At 39.0% G+C, this 25346-nt stretch overlaps 1 protein-coding gene across 6 annotated transcripts in view; it reads right to left on the reverse strand.

The window, feature by feature from the left end:
• LOC111838941 (zinc finger protein 462-like) overlaps positions 1-25346 on the reverse strand; it is a 46490-nt gene that overhangs the window by 18457 nt on the left and 2687 nt on the right. For 4 of the 6 annotated variants that reach the window (XR_011984724.1, XM_023802427.2, XM_072704906.1 and 1 more), the window contains one exon: positions 607-812. Coding sequence is in view for 5 of the 6 variants with exons in the window: in XM_023802427.2 (XP_023658195.2) it covers positions 607-790 (184 nt within the window). In the remaining variant the exon portion in view is untranslated. Of the gene's footprint in view, positions 1-566; positions 813-13175; positions 13290-25346 lie in introns of those variants that run through there. The other 2 variants (XM_072704916.1, XM_072704919.1) reach the window with 2 other exon arrangements.

Genomic DNA, 25346 nt, shown 5'->3' on the forward strand with positions numbered 1-25346 from the left:
TGCATAAAGTATACTTGCACCTCAGTGCTCTGTTTTGCAAGTTAAAGTGTTTAATAAAACGGCAAAGAAAATGTCCACGAGAAAACTGTCATACTCCACATTCCACATTGTGCGGTTCAGCTTACAAGCTAATGTCAAAGCTAAAAAGAAAATAAAATCGTTGAAATTGACCCATACCAGTACTTATACAAATAGATTAAACAAGCTAAGAGATAAACCTAAAGGGGTATAATGCTTAGTTAAAAAGAATTAAAATGTCTTTTAATACTTGGTTATTGGATTGGTTAAAACCTCAACGGGTAATACAAAAATCATTGTCTTCTATTGTTAAAAAAAGCAATAAACTGAGCTTTCTATGATGTTGATTAGCCACTAAAAAAAATAACCTAACCATCCCTCAAGAATACTTGCAAACGAATATTGTTGTTTCAAAATCAAATCAAATATTTTTAAAACACTATTTTTTGTATTTTAAAACAATCATGAATGGGTATTTTGTATTTATAATCAAATACATATTTTTAAAACATTTATGGAAATACATTTGCTATATATATATATTTTACCCATTCCTGAGCAATATCAACCAGTCCGATGAGATAATACCGGCTTGCTCGTCGTCCTCGGTTTGGTGGAACGAGTTGAGAGAGTTGGACCCAGAATGCTCTGGGCTCCTGTCTCCGACCGCTGTGGGTTGCAAGAAGGCTGTGTGAACATCCTGGATGTGTGCCTTGAGGTCATCGTATGAATCAGCCCGGAAATGGCAGCCATCACACTGTAGAACTTCCATCACTCTGGACTTCCACAGAAAACTGCCAGACAAAGACGACACACTTTCACTGAAGATGAATTCCAGAAATACAGAAGTCAAAAGACTTCCCAGAGGAATCAACACCACCATTAATGAATTGTGATTCTGAAATTGTGATCATTAAGAGGAAAGTATCTACAAGCTTTGTTTTTAGCCTTGCCTTGAGACTTTTGTGCCCTGGGGTAGGATCTATGCTCACCCTACCCCTGTACTTTAGGAGTAGCTTAAACAATCATTAAAATTACGAGGTTCTTCCCCTCATGGGGAACCGAGAACTAATGCTGTAGATCATCATGTCCCAAGTGTGTTACAATTACCTGCACTATTTATCTCCAAAAATTAAACAAAATCATGAGGATGAATTATTGGTTTATTCTAGCACCTTGAAACACTCTGCAGCTTAGTTACATTAGGAAATACAGCTTAGGTTTGTCAGGACTCCAAAATTAAGACAGTAATTCTTCACACTCACAGCCTGTCTTAGGGATCCTTTGGATAGAACGGAACCACCCAAAATCAGAAGATAAATGGCCATACCAGACCTGAATCTTTAATAATCTGTTGTGTAACATACATATAAGGGAAATAATTATTTGACCCCCCATTGAATTCCTAAGTTCACCCATTTATAAAGAAATGAGGAGTCCATAATTTCAATGGTATGTTTATTTCAACATCAGAAGATAGATTTTCAACAAAAAACAAGAAAAAATCATTATGTAACAGATACAAATCAATTTGCCATTTATCTAGGGAAATAAGTATGATCCCCTACAAGTCAGCAAGAAATTAACACAACACAAATAGTACTTTATTAACAGATACCAAGCCAGCATTCACATTTAATGGCATTACTTTGTTTAAAGAGTATTCTTTGGTCACTAGCCTTTCTAGATCTTCAATCTCATCACCATGAGAGACACCAGAGAGCTGTCTAAGGACGTCAGAGACAAGATTGTTGACCTTGACAAAGGCGGAATGGGCTACATGACCATCAGCAAGCAGCTTGGTGAGAAAGTGACAACTGTTGGTGGAATTATTTGCAGATGGAAGACAGACAGAATAACTGTCAACCACCCTGGATCTCGGGCCCCAAGGAAGATTTCGTCTTGTGTGGCATCAATGATCTTAAGAACTATGAGGGCTAACTCCAGAACTACACGGGAGGAGCTTGTCAATGATCTCAAAGCAGCAGGGACCTCGGTTGCCAAGAAAACCATTGGTAACACAGTATTCAGCTATAGTTTGAAATCCTGCAGTGCTCACAAAGTACCCCTGTTCATGAAGGCCATCTGAAGTATGCCAGAGAACACCGGAATAATTCCAACGAGGCTTGGAAGAATGTGATGTGGTCAGATGAGACCAAAATCGAGCTGTTTGGCATCAACTCTACTCGCTGTGTTTGGAGGGGAAAGAATGCTGACTGTAACCCCAGGAACACCATCCCTACTGGATGCATTATGCTTTGGGGGTGTTTTTCTGCCAAGGGTATAGGACGGCTGCACTGCATCAAAGGAAAGCTGGATGGGGCCATGTAGCATAAAATCTTGGAAGAGAACCTCCTTCCTTCAGCCAGGGCACTAAAAATGCATTGTGGGTGGGTCTTCCAGCAAGACAACAACCCTAAGCTGCTTCAAGAAGAAGCAGATTAAGGTCATGGAGTGTCCTAGCCAGTCTCCGGACCTTAATCCCATAGAAAACCTATGGAGGGAACTCAAGCCTCGTCTATCCAAGTTACAGCCTAAAAACCTTAAAGATTTGGAGGAGATCTGCAAAGAGAAATGGATGGAAATTCCTGCTGAGCTGTGTGCAAACCTGGTGACCAACTACAAGAAACATCCGACTTGCCAACAATGGCTACGCCAAGTACTAAAGCACGTGTTCCAAGGGATCAACTACTTATTTCCCTAGATAAATGATAAATTGGTTTGTAACTGTTACATAATGATTTTTCTGGCTTATTTTGTTGATCTATCTTTTGCTCTTACAATAAACCTACCAGTGAAGTTATAGAATTCTCATTTCTTTATTAATGGGTCAATTTAAGAATTTAGCAGGGGGTCAAATAATTATTTCCCTCACCGTAAGTGTAGTCCATAGGTTCAGTATCAAAGGTTGTATACAAAAAGAACTCTAGCCAAACTTCACTGGCAAACTGGAGTGATATTTCATTATGAATAGACTGTCGTCTAAAATATGACATTGATATTCTGATGAATTCAAATTCTTCAGCAGTTGCCTGAGAGACTTTTAGCACCTTGCCTTCCATATGTCACCATTTTTACTTGACAGAGGAGTGTCGCAACCCAGCTGCAATCCCAGCATTGTCGCAACCCAGCTCTGAAAGTACAGTCTGTATTTCAACTTTGACTCCTACAGTATGTGCCATGACAGTATGTACTGAACTGACATTAACTTAAAATTCCATATCATACTATTTACTAATTGTGTTTTAAAATAAATAAATAAATAAATCACTTGCTCTGCAATGACCTAAGCCCATTCTGACTGTAGGCTCCTGGTCTTACTGGTACACAAGAGCCTACCTTCATTTCATGACTGGACACAATACAAATGCACACTGTACCACTCAGTACCTCCAATTAGTACTAGGCAGTATAATGATTTTTTTTTTTTTTTAAACAGCATATCGATATATTTTCAAAACAAGATATAGGATGACACAATACTGCTTATATTGATACTCATACATTGTGCTATAAAATTTGGCTCTATTAAAGATTTTTAAGAGACCAATAGTATTCCTTCCTGGTTGTAAACAACGCGAGAGCTTCGGTAGTGATGTCGCACAGAATTCACAGCTAAAATCAAACCATTCAGTTAGCAGTGTCTCATGGGGAAGCTAATTGAGGGGAAACATCAGGAAACATTGTTATCCAATTCATTTAGTTTAAAAACATTGTTAAAATATTGTAATTTGAAATATTTGTTTATAGGATGAGGTTAATTTGAGAATCTTTTTAAGCGCACTTACAATGGTTATGAGGCTTCCATTTTTAGAGCCATTAGCCAAATAGGTTTTAGATTTAGAGATCTTTTTCTGCTCCTCAACATTCACCTTCTGTTTTGAGGGCAATATCCTGAACTGAGGGGGACAAAGACTGTTACTGGACATGAAGTGAAATGCTTTTACTCACAGCTGCTTTATTTGATCCATGCAACACTGATATTGGCATAAATCATTTTGTCTTTATTTTGAAACTTGTGATTGGAATAAAGGAAATATTTATACTGAATAGTTAGTTATATATTTGCAAACAGGGAAGAAAACCCTGTATTTCAATCTCATTTGGCCACACACTGTTTTAATGAATGTGTTTGTGACATCTCACATGTGCTCTTGACAAAACTGAACATTTAGCCCACTTCTGGAAAAACATGAAAATATAATCGCTTCTCAGTATTCTGCTAAAAATATTGAGGTACGGTTTTTGGTCCATATTGGCCAGACCAACCACCAATGGGGCCAAAAGTTCTTTGCACATAAAGATGATTTATGGAAAAAAAAAATATATATCTTCCTTGAATTTAAACCAGTAGTTGATTACTCATGTAATCTGTTCATCTCAACTGATTAGTATAGATAGATAGCATAAAGCATTTAAATTTCAAAACGGCATTATCCGAAAGTATGTCATCTTGAAACTGACATTGAAGGACATGATGTACAAGAAAAGCCAGAACGCTTCCTAAATATAGCTGTGGTCATAAGAGCTGTCTGGATGTACTGACTACAGTAACATCGGTCTCTTGGAAGAGGTGACTTGAGTACGTTTACACCAAGAATGGAAACTTCAAAATAGAGATATTCAGATCAGTATCGGAGCCGATTCAGAACTATTTGACGAATCGGGCATTGGCCATACGTGACTAATCCACTTCCGATACTTACTTTAGTTTTCGGCAGTCTCTAAAGAGATAGCTCCTATTTCATGTTAAATGTATTTGCACAATCGCACGACAGCTCTTTCCCATCTTAGATGTGTTTTTTGCGGCATTCAAACTGAACGCTAATGCTGCCATTTCTCACATATTTTCACATATGGTGTTTTAGAATTTGCAAATTAGTCTCAATTCAATTTAATTAAAATCATAACATGAACCAGAATGCTTGACTATATAATTCTGTGACCTGACATCTAACACAAACCACCACATGACCCTTATAAGTGCTTAAAAGTATTCAAATAATTTCTATAATCGGAACAGGGTGGTTTTTTGTGTTGTTCTGTTGTCGGGGAAGGAAGTTCAGCTTTGCAACCTGCTCAGTTAAGTAATATGAGTGTATTTAACATCTCTGAAATAGTTTTCCTACTACTTTCTGGCTGATTCTGCCTGACATAACAAGAAGTGAAGACGGGTGGAGGAGAGAATAAGCAAAGCCTGCCCAACACTCGTCTCCGTTCCCCATGCCGTCTTGCTGAAAGAGCTAACCGTTTCCTAACCATTCTTCTTAACTTCTAGCTGCTTCTGGGACATTTTCCCTTGTTGAAAGGGAACCATAAGTAAAGAGGAGTACTACTGCACCACAAACAAGGGGCAGAGCATGTTTTGTCCTCTTGAGCGCCGACGAGCCACAGACCCTATGAGCTGTAAGGGCAGCCATTTTAGGTGGAGATGTTTGATAAGGTAGCTCAGCCAGCTCACAACATGGCCCCGAAGATCTAATCCTCTCGCTCTGCCTTGTCAGAGTGAAATCCATCTGCCAGATGTACCCAAGTCCCCGCACTTGCAGAGCTCAGCATAGGGAAGGCATGCCAGCCTGGAGGCTGTTCCATGCAGAGAAGCGCTCCTTTAATGTGTTAGGGGAACACAAAAATCTTGGACATGCAGGGCACGAGGGATGTTCTTCAAACTGGATGATGGATGAAATGTGAACTGCAAGCTAAGCTTGACAAGGGGCGTGAAAACTCACAGTATGTCCAAGGTTCCGTCATTTCCCAAGTTTGGCACACATCTACAGTTGACTCCAACCCAAGGGGTAACAGAAGCAGTAAACATGGCTGCATGACCCAGTCGCCTGGAAACTACAGCCAGCCCAAGCCCCCCCCTACCAAAATCTTCCAACATTTAACTGTTATCTAGTCCATAATACAATTACTCGCACCTCCATTAAGGCCTGCCAGCAGCAGATGCTCTGGCTGAAAGGAAGGTTTTGTATAAGCCCTCAATAAGCCGATTATGGGTTTTGTTCACAAGTTGTCTTTCTCCACGGGTGCACCACTATGGCAAGAAGCTCTCATTTCAGATCTAAAATTTTAGTCCCCTTCCCCTTCCCCCCCCCCCCTCTAAGAGAAACATCACATCATGGAACCCTGTGAGCGCTTATGAAGGACAGAAGAGCTCGACCCCCCTCCCCCTCCAAAAAAGTAATTGTCTTTTGCAAGAGTGGTTTAAAGATTACATCATACCCTCGCAGAGATGAGGATCAATATTAAATACTCCCTAGTTGCTGGTATCATATTTAAGAAAGAGGTTGCAGATTTTATTTGCGAACACAAAGTCAGTGGTGCTCAGGGGAATAGCCAAATCAGAACTTTGCAATTTGCTGCAGAACTTCAAGCTTACCTCATTTTTTGGTCTACTAGAAATAATATATTAAAAGCATCTGAATATGAACTAATTAATGTCCATGGAATACATTTAAAATATACAAAAGTATCATGCTCACCGTAAACACACTTTTTTGGTTTTATCAAACTTGGCTCAGCTAAGCTACATATTTCGCACTAAGCTCCATGCCAGTAGGAGTTGGGACCTCTGCCTGTCTACGCGTCTGCTCTTCTTGCTGGAGGGGCACCGATAACTTCATGACAACCACGACAACCCCCGTCACTTTCTCTTTTACGGCACAGTGTGTGTAACCTGTCAGAATTTTCTCCCACTGGCGTCTACAATGTATCGCCTCTTGCCTCCACAAAAAGGCACACGAGGTTCACATTAGCATATGGCCCCCGATGGAGTTTTGACTGGTCTAACATACTATCCAGGCGGCTGATCCTGCAGTTTCCCCTGAAGCTGTCTGAACACAGCAGTCCCAATCCGGCGTTTCCTTCACTGATTTGTGCGACACATTACCATACTATAACCGTTGCACATTACACATAGAAGCGAACAATCATTGCTGCCTTTTGACCCAGCTACTGTAAATAATTCTAAAAGGCACTATATTGTTAGTTAACTATTTTTTGTGTAGAGACTACATTTAGTCTCTCGAACAATCACTTTAATATTCAGAAATGGAAGATGAAAGTCAATCTGATAACACGGCAGGTTTGTAAAATAATAGAGCCAAGTTAGAAACTGGTTGCTAATCTGACATCTTAATTATTAAATTTAAATATAATAAGAATCAATATAAATCCATCCATACATCTTCTACAATAACTTAAAACTGGTTGCAGAGAGAGAGCCAAGAGCCAGACTGAGGAAACCGGTCATAAGGATAAGCCATGGAGTCCATTACGGGACCCAAAAACACTCCCTATTTCAGGGTCACCAATTCATCCAACCACATATTCTTGGACTGTGAGAGGAAATGGGAGTATCTGAAGGAAACTCAATGCAATTATGGGAAGAACATACAAACTCCAAAAATGACTACATGCAATGCAAATTGTATCAATCCATTATTAACACTTTTTTTTTGTTGAAAGCCATTTCCTAACCATTCTTCTTAACTTCTAGCTGCTTCTGGGACATTTTCCCTTGTTGAAAGGGAACCATAAGTAAAGAGGAGTACTACCACAAACAAGGGGCAGAGCATGTTTTGTTATTAGATGAAGCCTTTAGCCTGTAGAGCACGAAGCAGCAGGTGCCCGTCAACACACACATCAGAGGGTGGGCATTAGTCTTCATTCCCACCTGCCATGGGTGGCACGTCACATGGCAGTTGGCATGTCTTCAGAATGAGATTAGATTTGGTAGTAAATGCAGTTAAACACACTGCACTGTATTATTTTAAACCGGCAGACAAATGATTGATTAAGGCTGATTTAATTAAAAACCGATGTCAACGTATCCATCTCCCATAAGCTCACTAATGCAGGCTGCAAGCCTTAAGCCAATAGCAGGAATGTGTATAAGATAGCAGACAGACACACCCACATAGGACAGCAGCAGTAATTCAGAGACACCAACCCACCTGACGCCTAAAGGCCAATTAGATTTTATAATATCCAAGGTTCCAGAAGTCAGCACCCAATGTGTTATTACAAAGTTGAAAAATTCTTTAATTCCCTTTTTCAAAATTCATTGACTGCTCTCACAAAATTCTACATTTTCAGGGGATTTGTTTTTCGTTTCTGTCGACCAAGGACGAAGCATTCCCTAAAGTGGACGCCTTCTCTACTACATTTTACAGAATAGCTTCAAAAACATGTTCACAATCACCTTAAGTCTCACATTTTGCTGCTCTTAATGAAAAGTATCCAAGTGATACAAATCTAAATAAACACTGCCAAGCAAAATTCTTCTTAAGAATTAAGTCTGGTAACAGAATAATGGAGGACAGTTTACTCTGTGGTGTTACAGTCTGAACAATTGGCCCATAATAAATGCATACCATCTAGCAAAAGTTTTTGTACACATTCTGGAAACCTTTTTTTGCTTTATATGACATTTTCTATAAATACTTAAAAATAAGAAACACAATATACAAAAGGGTTGCAAAAGAAGTGTTCATGAACACTGAAAGCCATATACAAATCTGGGATACCGTAAAATTAGCTACAATTTGCATTGTTAGCAAGCGTGAAGCATTTGGTTTCAACAGGATTTCACCCCAAATCCCAGCTCCTCTGCAGTGATTCTCAGAAGTAAGGTGTTTATGGGTTGCTCTCATTTGACTGTTTGGTCCAACTCATCCCAGCCAAGTTCTTTGGTAATCATAATCTGCAGACTGGACAGACTGGGTCATTAGTTTTAGTTGCCCTTCGCTTTCCTTTCTTCCATAATCCTGATGTAACAGCATGACCTTTGAAGCATGCGACACTATACGGACAAAGGTATTGGGACACGCCTCTTGACCATTGAATTCAGGTGTTTCACTCAGACCCATTGTCACAGGTGTATAAAAATCAAGCACTTAGCCACGCACATTTGTGAAAGAATGGGCCGTTCTGAAGAGCTCCGTGAATTCAAGCTTGGTGCCGTCATGGGATGCCACCTTTGCAATAAGTCAGTTCGTGAAGTTTCTTCCCTGCTAGATATTCCACAGTCAACTATAAGTGGTATTATTGCAAAGTGAAAGTGTTTAGGAACAACAGAAACTCAGCCTTGAAGTGGCAGACTATGTAAAACGGCAGAGTGGGGTCGCCGAGTGCTGAGGCACATGGTGCCTAAAATTGCCAACGCTGTGTTGGCTCAGTTACTGCAGAGTTCCAAACTTCCTCTGGCATTAACCCCAGCAAAAAAAAACTGCGAGCCGGAAGCTTCGTGGAATGGGATTCCATGGCCAAGCAGCTCTATGCAAGCCTCACATTACCAAGCCCAATGCCAAGTGTCGGACGGAGTGGTGTAAAGCACGCCACCACTAAACTCTGGGGCAGTGGAAATGTGTTCTGTGGAGTGACGAATCAGACTTCTGTCTGGCAGTCTGATGGACGGGTCTGGGTTTGGCAGATGCTAGGAGAACTTTCCTTGCCTGCCTGCCTTGTAGCAACTGTAAAGTTTGGTGGAGGAGGGATAATGGTTTGGGACTGTTTTTCAGAGATTGGGCTAGGCCACTTAGTTCCAAGGAAGGGAACTCTTACTGCTTCAGCATGCCAAGACCTTTTGACAACTCTATGTTTCCAACTTCACCAGAACAGTTCAGGGAAGACCGTTTTCTGTTCCAGCATGACTGTGCCCCAGTGCACAAAGCAAGGTCCATAAAGATATGGTTGGGTGGAAGCAGGTTTGGTTGGTTGGTGTGGAAGAACTTGACTGGCCCACACAGAGCCCTGACCTCAACCCTATCAAACAGCTTTGGGGATGAAACATAATGGAGATCATGAGCCAGGCCTTCATGCCCAATATCAGTGCCTGATCTCACAAATGCTCTTCTGGATGAGTAGGCAAAAATTCTTGCAGATACTCCAAAATCTTGTGGAAAGCCTTCCTAGAAGAGGGGCAGCTGTTATAGCTGCAAAGAGGAGACCAACTCAATATTCATGTCTATGGATTTAGAATGGGATATAAAAGTTCCTGTAGGTGGAATGGCCAGGTGTCCCAATGTCCATACAGTGTAGAGCTGGTAACTCCAGACCATGACACAGTCTCCTCCATGCTTGACAAAGGGAACCTCACTCGCTGAACTGAAGTGCTCACCCTCTCTGCATTTTAGTAAAATATGTGGTTGGACCCAAATATTTCAAATTCCTACTCCTGTTAATAGATAAGTATGTACAGTTTACATCATAGATAAGACTAAAGTCATGCAAGTGTGCTTACATTCAGCCGGTGCGTTTGGCATCTACCTTTTGTTTTAGGTAACACAAGCAGCAGTAACCAGATATCCAGAATAAACACTTCATCACTGGTCTGTTACTGCTATTCACCACAATAAACACTCATAGATGCATTCCACCCCACCCACTATCACTATGGGGAAGTATCTCCACTGATGGAAAAAGCTGAGAACTACTTGCAAATGAACAAATTGGTGGCATAACAGAAAAGCATTTAAATCCTAATACACATTATCTTTAGTATGCTAAAGATGGGGGGAAAAATCACATCTGAAATATAAAGCTTACTACAGCATGAGCCAGAAACATGCTTCAATAAAGAGCACAAGACTGCGCCAAAAGATTAAATTAAAAATATTCACAAATTTCAACAACCTTAGCTAATGGGAAGAATTGCAGCAAATGTTTTTATAGAAGTGTTATACAATTGTATACAACATATTACAGCCAAAGAAATTATACTCAATGCATAATACAAGGAGTTGTAAGCAATTTACATTGCAAAATCTTATGTCAAATTAATTCTGTAGCATAATTTATGGTATATTAGAATTTTTATTTAAAAAAAAAAAAAAAAAACACTAATACACCTGGAATAATTTAGTTCTTTAGAGAAGAAGTTTGCTATTGAACGAAGTGTTTCTATACAACAAGTTCCATGAAAATTCAGTACAATGTCTCCTTCCAACCATTTTAGAAAAGCCGTCTAAACAAATCAATAAAGAAGAAAATAATAGATACTGGGGAAGTTCAGCCGTTGTGTTACATTTTGCTGACATTTAGCCAAGAAAGTGCACAAGCAAAACAGGACAAACATAGGTCTTCAGCTGTTGGTTATCTACCAAAAACTCCTCAGGAGTTCATTGTAATGAACAGCAGCATTGTCCACCTCAACCAATACACTGAATCCATCAAATTTATTTATTTTTTTAAAACATTTACCAAGGGAGTGGACCGTGAAAGTATGTTCTGACTGAAGTCAGACTGAGTATCAAATTTAAACAGCTATGCAATGTTACAGAGAATATGATTTTCCCCCAAACACATATTTATGGACTGCAGTATTCTGCTGTCAGTCTGGTCTCATCTTGACAGTGTATCTTAAAGAATTCTTGCCACAGAGTTCTCTTTTTAATTCAAGTGATGAACTGTTGCTTATGTTATCAGACATTTTTCAATGTACTGGAAGGCTACAGAAAATGGAATGAACACTTCTGAATTTTTTCCTGATCTCCTTGATCAGGATGGGATTGACTGGACTTTCCAAAGGAAACAGGGTTTACTATTAAATCCACCCAGGTTTTGAGCTTCGTACAGAAACAATCCAAAACGGAATAAAATAACGATTACTTACATATTTAAAAATGCATTTGCTGTAGATCCCCACCTCAAACCTCAGTACCCAGAGGTAATACACAAGCATGTGTTGATGTTTCTTGCACACACACATGGGGCAGCCAGGCCTAACAGCCAACTGTTGCTTAAAAATCCAGCTTATGAATTTTGGTTGTTTTCAAAATCAGTTTAGCTGCTAATGGAATGAATGAATATTCTGAAACAGTCGACCTGGCTGCTACTGCAGATCACAACATCTACACTGTCCAATATCAGGCTCATGCATTTCAATTCTTTATTCTCTTTCAATTATTTTTTGCCTCTAAGGAATTTAAATGTTAAAAAGACCTGATAGCAACACAATGGTCTTGGGGGGCATCCAATGCCTTCAATTCTTCTTTAAAATTTGGTTCCAGGAAGCACATGCCAACTAAACTAGGACAGCGATGAAGCAAATAACAGGAAATACTTCTAAAAACACGCTGATGCCCTCTTGATGGCAGCTCCTCTGCTATATGACCTTCAGTGATGTCACTCGGTGAAGAATACACAAGGACTTGGGCCTGGAATCCTGGCTGGATTCAGGACACTGCTTTAGATACAGAGTTATATTTAACTTGTGCGGCCATATTTTCCTCCGTGTGGAATTTGGAGAGAATGCTACAAAGCGCCGTGGTGGAAACCGCCACGATTCGAAACCTTACACAAGCACCTCTCCATGGCAGCTGCGACACGCCCAAGAGAGGATCGAGGGGTATCTTGTTCCGTCAATAGGGATGGGACCATATACAAGGTATGTTGTTTAGCGTAATGAAATGGTGCAACAAAGACGACAGATAAAGACTAGGAGCAATCAGATTTGTGACACACACGTTACGCACAGTGACGATGGGAAAGACTAGGCCAAACTAGATTCAGAAATTCCACTGGTGGAGCCTCGAGGTTCTGTTAATCCAACAAAGAGGGAAAAAATATGTAATTTGGTCTTTGATGTCTGGGCACCAACTCTGAAAGCGGCAGCATAAAAGCCCACACCAGGCCTGACAGATGGCTACCTGGCATTAACCAGACAGGCTTTAATACTTCTTATTGTCCGCTGCACTCCACACAGCTCTGCTGAATATATTAAGCACATTGATGATATCCTATAAGAGAAGACGGGGCCTTTTCCCCTGCATGCTCCCCCCCCCCCACCTCCCATCAAGGACAATGGTTGATTTCAGGCATGGATGAATGGAGCAACAGTACGCCACAGCACAGTGCAGCCCAGACGGCTTTCTGTCGTTCACCAGAAATGTACTCCTCTTTTTACTCAGGATGTTGCGATGAAAGGCAATGATGACACAATCAGGTTTCATCAATGCTGCAAACATATCCAGCAATACACATGTACAGTACTGCAACATGCTCCTCAAACAGAACCTCTGTAAATTAAAAATAGCTTGACTATTAGAGAGGTCTACATTTATTGCTTACAAACATTGCAACATTTGAATTGCTCTTATTTGCAGAGACCTCTCGTGACTTTACTGCCTATAGAACATGAACAGTCATCTTACCCACATGTCAAGACAACCCTCTATGATTCCAGGAGTGTGAGCCAAACAAGACTCCATGCACTTAAGCTCCATAATGCATGATCAAGCTTACAAGTCCATGTACAGAAGGTATTGCTCAACCACCAACCCCACCCCCACCCCCACCACCCTGCTCCGTTTAGCTTGAGAGGAGACATCTCGCATGTCACAGCAAAGGCAGCCAAAGTGTCAGCACTGCAGAAAAGCTCCCTCCATTTCACTGCCCTAGCTGCCATCTCGGAACGGAACTGTGACACCACCATTTCATGGGTCTCAGGTCTCCACTGCCCACTCGCACGGGGGACGCTGCCTGCCTCACAACAAAACCTTGGGGGGAAAAAAAAATATAAATACTGATGGAAGCATGAGCTAATTTCTTTTTTTTTTTTTTTGTTTTCCGTCATCCTATTAAAATCCTGAGAGGATGGTGTCGAAGATCCTTGTTGATTAGTCAGAGACAAGTCTCAAGCTATAGCAACATAACAAAACACGTCGGTACAACGGCAAACATGAAAATACGAGCCCATTTCCTTTCTTGTTTTCGACTGTCAAAACAAAAGGTCAAAAAGCAGAAATGAAATTGGATGAGGCAGATGGCCACTAATCTTCTTCAGAGGTTCAGATCTGCTCCGGGAAACAAGGTATTCAAGCTTCTCCAATACATTACTGAGAAATATTTTAAAAAGAAACATTTATGTAACAAATCAAGAAATGAAAGACTACCGTCTCAGGGAAAACTTATGATACTGGGCTTTAATAAAAATTTTCAGGACTTTTCAAAGACAGCATCAGTTACCTTTCCAATCCTCTTCACCCCAACACATTAAACAAACAATAAATATTAAATGAAGCTAACAAGCTAACTTGCAGGTTGCGGATCATATAACTTCAGCACAAAAGTAGGCCATCTGTCAAAAGTTGAAGCTGACACAGAAAAATGGATCTAGCAGGACAACCACCAAAAAAAGAAGAATCAAAAAACAACTGAGGGAGCTTTGGATGGGTCAAGGCAAATCCCAGATGTACAGACAGCTGAAAGCCACAACTGCAATTATTTGCAATTTAGCAGTGTTATGTTAAATTTCATCATCGTAATCCAATGACAATATTTTAAAATGACCAGATATACATGCACAAAAACTGAATTTTTAGAGGGTATATTTTTCCCCACACAACTGGGTACATAAAATAGCATCTAAAGGCATTACTTTTGCATATTTTACCAATATTAAAAATATGAAAGACGTTACAAGGTATATGGTTTTTGGACCAACTAAACATTATACAGATATACACCAAGGATTTAGAAGAGTGGGCAGCATGAATACTTCAGTGATTATATCCATTGTTCTCTCTGTGTAGATAACATGGACCCAAAAACACAGACCTTTACCAGAATGAATTCTTGCTAAATTCCAAACCTACTGACCGACTTCTACCCAGACTGTTGCCTGGCATTCAAAACTGAAACGGAGAAGTACGTTAAACAGAAAACACACAACCAGGAAGCATGTATGGACATTGGAAAAACGCTCTGTGAAATGATCTCATTCCAACCATGTGCAACTCTATTTGGGAAGATGTCCAACCACTGAACCATCACTTCAGGGCTTCCCACAAAACGACCCTGCATTGTTCTGAGAAATCCAACACCGATATAATTTCAGCTTCTTTCATATTTAAATATTGCAAAAACTATTTCAGTACAATGACAGCAGTGATTATATAATGATGAAATTTTTATTAAATATGAGAAAATCCTGTACTGTAACTACTTTAAAGACAGGTCTTCGCATATGGACATGTATGTACGTTAAAGATTTACAATTCATTTGTGGAAAAAAACACTGCCTGGTTCTGCAATGGTAATAGAATTTCTTTCAGTACAATATGCTTCATGCCTCATTATTTTTGGAGCTGCACGCCAGTTAACCATCGCATATTACCTTCAGTTATTTTTCATTGATTTTTGCTCTGATTAATCCAAAGCTATTGTTTTTCTTTTAAACCATTATTTCCAAATAGTTTTTCCTGGGAATCAAATTGTTTTTTATATTTCATATATATATATATGTATGTTCTTCAAGCAATGAACGCATTAATAGAGACTGAAGTTCAGAACACTGTAGCAACATCAAGTGACTACGGGAAATGTGTACCATTGTAACCACAATGGAGTGTGACCAAAGGCACTGCTTTCTGATCTGCTCCCTTGAGGAAGGCTTCACACACAGATACATAAACGGTACACAAAAGCTTGTCAATCGTATCAACACTTTTGTTTATACATTCAATATAATTAAGCTATAACAGCTGAGAACACTATAGATCGAGTTAAGACTTCATTATCTTGTCTAAAAATGTCTAAAATCCCTAAAGCCTATTCTAAGCTTCCTCAGACAAATCCATGCCACACATTAATACTGTTGGTGATTACATAGAAGCAGGTCAAAAACACTGCATATTTCACATTTAGAATTTATTGTCATTGCAACAATGAAGCTGAAATAGAAAATGAAGGAAGCCTTTTCTGGAACCCTCTGAGCATTTTTTAAAGATGTCAAATGACAAGTCAGTTGCCATGAAGTCTGTGCAATAACCAACTGTTACTCAACTGCTTCTGGACATTTTACAGAAACCAAGTTGTAAGTACTTTGATTTTATACCATTTCCTCCACCTCGCACCAATAAATGCTTATTTTACCACTCAGCAGGATAACTGTAAGGAAAGGGATGGAACAGAACCAGTGTACTTTACAGAAAAATCCTACAATGACAACTTCTTTCTCTGGAATACTTTTCCATCCGCACAGAAAACTCATGCCAACATATTCAGGCCTTGAGACAATAGCTGGCTCTCACATCTTGATGAACTGGTTCCACAGGGTGCCGGACTTTGGAGATACAGAAACTAAGTGAAGCTAAACCTATCTTCAGGGTGGATCTCTTGCAAGTTCTTGCCCTTGTTGAGTACTGCACTCCCTGGCAGCTCATACGGTCTTAAGCTAATTTTCAACAATTGTCCTTCTCAGATTTACAGCAGGTCATTTTCTCAGTGTCTTTAAAACCAGCTATACGAGACCAGCATATATTAGCATATTATTTACAGTGCCCTCTTTGTTCACGAGGAAAACAAAAACATGAGCTGGGCTTCATTTTCTGACTGAATTCTGATAAAAAGGTAAATATTCTGGCGTTGGCTGGCTTCTAAACTTTTGTCTTTGGGGGGGGGGGGGGGGGTGGTCATTATATTCTTCTTTATCTTATGGTTTCTGTTTCTGTATTTATTTACTTAATCTCAAACCACAACTACCATCCCAATGGATTGAAATACAGAAGTGATTAAGCTCCAAGTAGTAATTTTACAGTCAGCAAGCAATTTATTGGTTCCATAATTATCTCTCTCCCTCTCTTCCCATTTTCTGGGAAATAGTCTCTTACTAGAGATAGGAAGGTGCCAAATGTTCCAAAATGTCTTGGTACTTCAGGGGAGTTTCATCTCCATACATATTAGCAAGGACTCCCATGGATGACAATGGGGGAGAATCTATAATCCCCAAAATGCTAGCTAGCTCTTGAGATTTCCAACTGTAGGACACCGATTCAACAAAAACTCTTGGAGGTGCTTTGGTTTCTAGAACCATCTGTCCTCATGTTATGGCAACAAGTATTTGCAAACTTTACCTTGCTTGGTGGTGACTTCTACTATAGCCATTAAGTTAATAAAAATGTGAGACGTTATACCTTTAGCTACGGAGGTTTTCGATAGCCATTTCATCTATAAATATCAATATTTTGCCTGCTGTCTTTATGTTGAGGGTCAACATCTAATTTTTAATATATGCAACCTTCTTACATGAGATGTTCACAAGTCTCAAAATTAGAGTCCGGGTCAAATCTCAAGTTTCCATCATGGTTCCAATTTGACATTAGTACTGATCAAAAATTTTATCGCCCATTTGTTTTTTTCTATTAGTGACTGATGTGACTAAATGGTAATCACCACTTGAACAATTAAAAAGTGCATGTCTCATAGTTCCTTAGGCTTATACACATTTTCAAAGTATTTGCCATTTCAAATACCTTTGAAGCAATAAAATTTAGTAAGAACGGAAACACTTTTCTACTGTAGATTTTAAAAGGAGTACTTTTGCAAAAATAGCATTATGATGATGACATCCCTTGCAGGAAATTCTGGCATAAATTCCTGTGTTGGACCATACGTGTATGTGCAAACTGCTGTCCTGAAAGCACGGCAGGCCGGCCTTGCTCTGGAGCCAGACCGAACCATGCCAGACTCCGCCCTCAACTACGTTAAAGTGATATGATTGGCTAATGAATGAATATAACCCAGACCCAATTTGTCGTGCTGTTAAAGTAAATCCATGTTTAGAGTAAATCATGATTTTCATTTTTACACATCGTTCTAAAGCAAAAACTCTAACGGATAAAATTGATTTCTCTCTCAGCTTTTGTGAATGTACAATTAAATAACTGATTATGCCAGTAACACCGCAAACTCAATGTTAAAAAGTCAGAATGTGTGCAGTCATACTTCTCTTAGTTATGGGAGAGCAGTCAGTGATACTATTGTTCTACCAAATTATTTGCCGTCTTATTGTTTTTACTTTATTAAAAACCGTAAAATTTTAATGCGTGACAGAACGCTGAATAATTTAACACTACATGCCGTACGCAGGGTCACAATGAAGGGGTACAGGCACTTTCTAAGTTGTAAGAAAATACAGCCCGACTTGGAAGAAAATGTCAGAAACAAAAAGGTGTTTTGGGGAGATATCTGAAATTATCAGATTTACGGCAATCTATGCCGATCTGTGTCACAGTATAACACAATTTGTGTGTGTGTGTGTACGTGTGTGTGTGTACAGACACACAAATATATAATTTACGAAAGAGGTTAAAGCAACGCCCATGCCTAAGTGGTGCCTTCTAATGTAAAATGAAACTCGGAATATCCCGCGCTTTGTCAGATCAGGTCCACAATCTGTACTAGTGACGAAACAGAGAAAGCGTGTTATTTGTTGATACCAACTGATATCACGCTTCTGAGGCTCCAGCTCCTATGCTCTGTGCACAGCTGCCCATAGTGATGGGTTTAATGCCTTTATGGTTTTGGGACAGTTGTACAGTCTGCTTCGCATGTGTAGAAATTTCAACAGAGCCTTAAAGACTCATATTGTTCACAAGCCGCTTTTAACGAGTCAGAGTCAAGTCTGAGTCAAAAAATTAGTTGCAAGTTGCGGTCACAAGTCAGTTTAGTAGCAAGGTCAAGTCGAGTCCCCATCTTATACACTTGGGAAGCAGAAAATAATTTGAGCCTTGAATACAGTTCTTCAACCTTGCAATGCATGAACAAAAGCACGCTTCAATTAGCGCTTAGGGTTCACATTAATTGAGTACCAGGTATTTCTTAGAGGGCTGGGAACTAGAGTGTTACTGTTCAAATAAGTTAATCATTGTTTAAACAAGAAAATGCATACATCAAATCCATCTCTAAATGTCTAAATATTAGGCTTACTTTTCCTTTTCTAATTCTTACTGGTAACTTTGTGTGATGACAACCGACTGTTTCTCAGCTATTTGGAAAGTCACAAACTATTATAGACAGCTTTACTATCGCTTAATCTTTCCTATAAAATGCTTCAGAACAAGGGTCTTTTAAATTAGACTACAGACTACCTCTGCCATCTATCCATTATGCATGATTGCTTTGAAAAGCATCCATGGCTATCAGAACTATGTCAATACAATGACAATTCTATATCCTTTTTCCTGAAAACCAGCCTCATTGGGCGAGATTGTGCTAAAGAAATGGAACAACTGCTTTTTAATCAGCATACTTCTTGGAAGCTTGAGTGTGTAAAATCACCACCTTACAAACTATGTAATAACTATTATTAGGCGGTCCAGCGCCAACAGTGCTGGATCCTAATTGTTGATTATCTTTTCGCTTTGATCAGTCCAACTATTAGTGCACAATGAATTGCTTAAAAATCACAACTGCATTATGGACCCGTGCAATTATCTAACCAGAAAAAAGGTTGCGATTTATTACTGGCAACACGTATTGTGCCTCCAGTTGCCACGTGAATTAATATGTTTTGCCTGCAGCCTACTACACATGACCTATGCACATGTAAAACTCATGCTAAAGCTGTCCAATCAATGCATTGTACGTTGACAAAAGGCTAATCTGGCATTTTTTGAATACTAATAGGAATAGCAGGGGATGGAAAATAGTCCTCTTCTGTAATTTTGTTAGTACTCTGGATTTAAATGCAGCAACACCACTCAGACGAAGGTATTGAGCAAGAAGTGTGAGGCGAAAGTGAATACATCACAAGGAAACAACCAACTCGTGTCAACATCTCAGACAACTCTCAGAACTTCACAACTAACGTCTCGCAAGAAAGGAAAACGCAGATATAAATGCCCCATCCAAAAGCCTGGCTGGGCTGATCGCAGAAAGCAATTACCGATGCATTTGTGAGGATCACACTGCATGAGAAAATGTTGGAGACATAAGGAATCACAGACGCTGTTACATATTACTTAGCTAAGAACATGGTGTTCATGTATGCCGTCAGCAAAGAGGGAATTCAGAAACTGATGAGCACACTTGACCAGAGATTAGTGGTGTTCAATAATTCAAGTATTTGTTGCTTTATTAATTTTGAGTGGGTAAATGAAAATTGGCAAATATCCCCATAATATGATTTTTTGTGCCATTTGTTTTTAGACTACATAAATGAGTTTTAATACTAAATGGTACATCCCATAGTTAGATATCAGAGATTAAAATCGCAATCACAATGAGTGTCAAAATAATCACAATGTGAAATCAAATCAGTCAGCCCTACCAACTACCCTTACTGGTGAAGACTCTTCCCTATTTATACTTTGGATATCAATATTAACTCCAGTTTGACAGAAATGTACACCAACATCTAATATCCAGCTAACCTGCCAGAATGTCAGATTACAACAGAATACAGGTAGTGGACAGAAAAACACAAACCCAACTATGTGTCACACCATAGGCTATTGCCACTGCTTGCACCAAATACCGCATGGAATCAACAGTCTGGACTTGTTGCATCAACAATCTTATTTTGTCCTTGTGCTCCTCCTCCATACCTCCCATTGACATGTGCCTTGTGGTTTGGAGAAACATCAAACCCCCCCCAGCAGGAATGAAAAATAGCATCATGGGATGCATATGACTTGAGGGGTGGAGTAACATATTGTGATGCATTCACTCAGGTCAGCTAATGGATCAAATAGATCTGGGCTGAGCCGGTAACATACACTATACTCAACATTATCTCCCAAATCTTGCACTTACCTGTACTCGGATGTTGTTAACTACCTCAAACTAAACAAAATTTTAAAAATAATAATAATAATCAGATGTTAATTTCTCACAAATTGTGCATCTTTTGCATGACACACATTGTCGGAGATCTTTGGAGAAGATTATGCAAATTGTTTTACACTTAACTTGGGGGGAAAACGCTAATAGACCAAACTTAGTCCAGCCTTGTTCTCAAGAGACTTTTTTTCTCTAGTTAATCTCAATGAAACTGGAATATGGGCCAAAGCAACTTAATGTTCCATCAATAGATGTGATATTCAAATATTTATCCACCATGAAGTCATTATAAACAATCAGAAGCTCAAAATGTCTAGTTTGATGCTTTAATTGAAACCCCATTAAGTTCAGCCTTTATTCACTTTCATTTTAACAGTAACCCATTAAAACAATCACCCATTTTTAAATTAGACATAAAAGTGTAAAGGAAAACAGGATTGTAACTGCAGAACTAATCAATCTCACCGGATATTAAACTAGCTGAAGTCGTTTGATTTGATGAAAATAATGGGTTTCTACAGGTTTTAGTTACATAATGCAAATCCATACACAAAGACAAAGGGCAATTACAAACTAGTCTTTGAGCTATAAGATCTTTGGATTCTTATTACTGAAATGTGAAGATAAGGAAAACAAACATACTATGGAATAGAGACACAACCCTAATGAATTAGTAGAAGTAACACAGCAGGACATTCTCTAGATCAGGTTCCTTCTAAAATGGGTGATTGTATAAAGAGGGGAAACTAGCAAGAAACCAACAACATCTGGGGTTTTCAGAGTAGACCGGTATCTCTATGCAAATAACCACAAATGTGGCGTCTTCAATTCCTGGCTGTTGGTGGCAGGCCACTTTGCTCAAGAGAGAACATCAAATCCCATCTTAATCATACAAGACGACACGTTAAAATTCATGAAACCATAGGGGAAAGTCTGTTATTGCCTGACCAAGGCAGATTTTTTTTTTCCTCCATAAATCCCATAAATGTCAGTAAGCCAGACCTGGACCTGTGTACTGACTTAAAAGAGGAGAGAGTACACAGAAGGTCTCTTCATAGATGGAGTAAACTTGAGCTATTCTGCAAAAAGGAATGGGGAGACATTACTAAATAGGCTTTCAACTTTTATTAAAGCAAAAAATCCCTACTACACTCTTACCAAATTGTGTGAATAGTTGAAAAACTAATTATTAACCACTCATGATGTCAACAAGTCAAAACGGATGGTTGTCTTGACTTCGGCCTTTATGGCAACAATACTTGAAATTCAATTAGATTTGATATCTTCTGCAAATACCCAACACACACTGTTGCAGATTCATAATGTACCTAATCTAAGGAAGTGAGATACTCAATTCATATTCCATTTAATGTGTAAACATTAGCACTAATAACATAAGCAGCACCTATGGGGAAAATGTGTGTAAATGAATAGGGTTTTTGTATTTAGCAAAAACCTAACATTATATACAGTACTCTACAAAATGCTGAATGCAGAAGTTCTGCAACATGAAAGTTGGTCTTATGGACAGAAGAGACTCCCTCGGCCTTTTGACCAGCCAGTGCAGTATATTCCTTCTCCAAAGATCTGAGAGAAATAAATTTCACAAAACAGACTATATTCACAGACACACCACTGCAACATTTCATAACTGGAAAACAAGAAATCCTGGGTAGGCTTGCTTCTGTGATACTACTCGATGTAGAGGGAACATTAAAACTACACTGGAGAGTCCTTACAGAACAGTGATGTCCTCAGCCAATATCAAAGACTGGAACTGGAGCCAATCCAGGCATTTAACTGATCAGTATCGGCGACTACAGCCCGATCCATTTAACCTTTTGCTTGCACCTAATTTATGTCAGTGGTGCAGATTGTATGGTTCTGTCACATGCTGCAGCAAACCTGAGACATATGGCTGGCAACTACAAACTATAGAGATGTCTGCTTTGTGTAAATTCTTTAAGTTGGAAACTAAAAATATGCAAGAGCTAATTTGCATTTAATACGACAGTTTTGTAACCCTATGCGAAAAATCACATATATCGTTTTTAGCTATATAAAACTTTTCACTGCTGAGCTGCGCTGAAGACTGCTGTCTGACCACCATGAAAGCACCAGTGGCATGATGGGGTGCATTCTTGCTCTACAGCATGCAAAAGTTTTGTCCGGAACATTCTGACAGTTAGACCACAAAATAAAGCATCTCTGCAAATAGCTATTTGCTACTGAGGTTCTCAGTAAGCTCTAGCAGTTCAAAAACTTTGTTTCAGTTTAATTACTTGCCTTAATCTCAAAACTGAACAAGGCACATCAGAATTAAGCAGATTTTTAGTACTACAGTGACAATAATAGAAATAATGCCAATGTGTCTCAGTGCAACGCAAACATTTCAAACTCAGTATTTCATAGCCTGATAACCTCCTAACTACAACCACGGCACATGATGCTTACGTCTGCATAGCAACACACTTCTGCAAAACGGAACAGTGATCCAACTTGGTTGCACCAGCACCTCTATAATGGAGCCTTCTGTGAACTGGGTTATTAATTTACAGACGTTTCCGTCCCTGCAAGGTGACTTTTACTTTTTGTGGAACAGTTGGAACCAAGTGCAGTATCTGAATTAGACCAAACCAGCAGAGAGCCTTAGCCAGAGCATACAATATTCTCCGTTTAAAATAATTCATTCGTTTTACTAATTTTAAGAATTGGTCAAATCAATCTAAGATCTGAATAACACGTATGACTAAAGAAAACGTTCACATTTAAGATTCACTTCAGCTTTGGTTTTGGGTTCCTCCATGGATATTTCCCCAATGTAAACTAAAAGGATGCAAGAAATGTATTGAGGACTCAATGCAGATAAATATTTTTCAAGGAAACGGAAGTGCCAACTAAAGGTGAGCAGTCAAGGCTTTAAAACAAACGTTGGCAAAAAGCTAAACCGTTCTTCCTGAAATCAGTAGTTCAAAACTCATTAGCATGCAACAGCATCTAACCACCGTTTACTTTTGCCTTAAGCATTTGTGTTACTTGGCAATATCATTCATTTCACTAGTGCCATGACATCACACCATCTGTGCACTGGTTTCACGGCTCTCGTTCCTTAAATGTGGTCCTTGACAGTTTATTTGCCAAGTCCAGCTGCCAGCACAGGTACCCTTGAAAATGACCTTCTTCCGTGGTTTGAACTAGACCAAACTGCTCAATCACAATCAAAACTGCCTGAAGAACAGCTAGTAAAGACTGCAGGGCATGTATCATGATCAGTTTCATGCATAAAAGATCTGATTCTTCCTTTTTGTTTGTTTATCTGAATATGGAAAGCGTATTTATCATTTTGCACAAAGTGTTGGTGCTTTTCCCAAAAAGATACTGACTGGCCTTATACAAGAGTACCAAGGCCAAACACAATGGCATTGACAAAGGCAACCAGAGACAAAAAAAAAACCACACAAGCAATAATACTTTTTCGAATTTATATACAACACTCAAAAAGGGAAAAAAGTATGTCAAGCAACAATGGGATGTGCTTATGAGACATTTCCCAAACATGGTCCATGTTTTCTGCCACGCTTAACAAAGATCCTAATTAAATAGGGTTGATTATGCTATTACCTTCTATTAATGATTACAAGCTTCAGGTCCACATAAAATATGATTAGTCTCATCATTCATTTAATTTTTCAGAGGCTAGGAGCTGCAAATGAAAATCAAATACATTAACTGGGCATGATTACATTTAATTCTATTACAATTATATAAAAAAAAAAAAACCTCATGACATATCTAGTGCTTTTAATCATCAAACATGCATCAAAACTAAAAATGGGTCAAATCAATCATGTTCAGAATCAAAAGTAAAGCAAAAAGGTTAATCAATGAATCAGTCGCAGTCAGAAATTCAGAGATGCAGATCTGTAGACAGTGGAAAATATGCTGTGGATGATTTTAGTTGAGCAAAGACGTCATCGACCACTAATGCAGAGACCATCTCCTCATTGGGTTCTCTAAAAGTAGACTTTGGTCAAGCAAGACTCTGCAATGCCTCCAGCCTAACTGGCAGGAAAAACACAGCTTCACTTTATTTGTGAAGCTGCTCATTTTGAATTTGGACATATTTACTATTCAGTTGAATTTATAGACTGAGTGGATTTCAGACGCTTCTACTTTTTTATTTTAATCTTCAACCACTTTGTGTACAGTCTTAACCCTCCAAAAAAGCAGCATCTTCTCCAAACATAAATCATTATGAATCATCATGAACTTGATATTATTGATATTATTATTAAAATTCATATACAGGCTTTCACATTTTCATGCTAACATTACATACCACATAAAGACAAAAAATATTTGAGTACCCACAATACGTGCCTGTAAGGTTCATGTTGGTTTGTAGATTCTGTTCACCAGAGTCTAGTTTTGAGAAAGGTTTCCAATATCCTACATAAGATCTTGAAAGCTCCCAGTTGACAACTGCCACTACCCCCAAGAAAGATGAACATGCATATGCCTAATGTAATATCTTATGAATCAAAGAGGCAAACCCACATATTGAGTGTAGTATAAAACACTCAAAATAATGATGGGCAGAGATGCAGAACATGTTCAGTTTTTCAGACCACAAGCAGTCTGAGCTTCAAGGTCATGTGTTTATGGCTGTAGCTGAACAATAGTAAACAAAGGAGATGCTTGAATGACAAGAAAACCAGCAAACGGAACCAAAATTAAAATGAGATGTGAACGGAGAAAGT

The sequence above is a fragment of the Paramormyrops kingsleyae genome, chromosome 2 (genome assembly GCF_048594095.1).
Source record: "Paramormyrops kingsleyae isolate MSU_618 chromosome 2, PKINGS_0.4, whole genome shotgun sequence".
Lineage (NCBI taxonomy): Eukaryota > Metazoa > Chordata > Actinopteri > Osteoglossiformes > Mormyridae > Paramormyrops > Paramormyrops kingsleyae.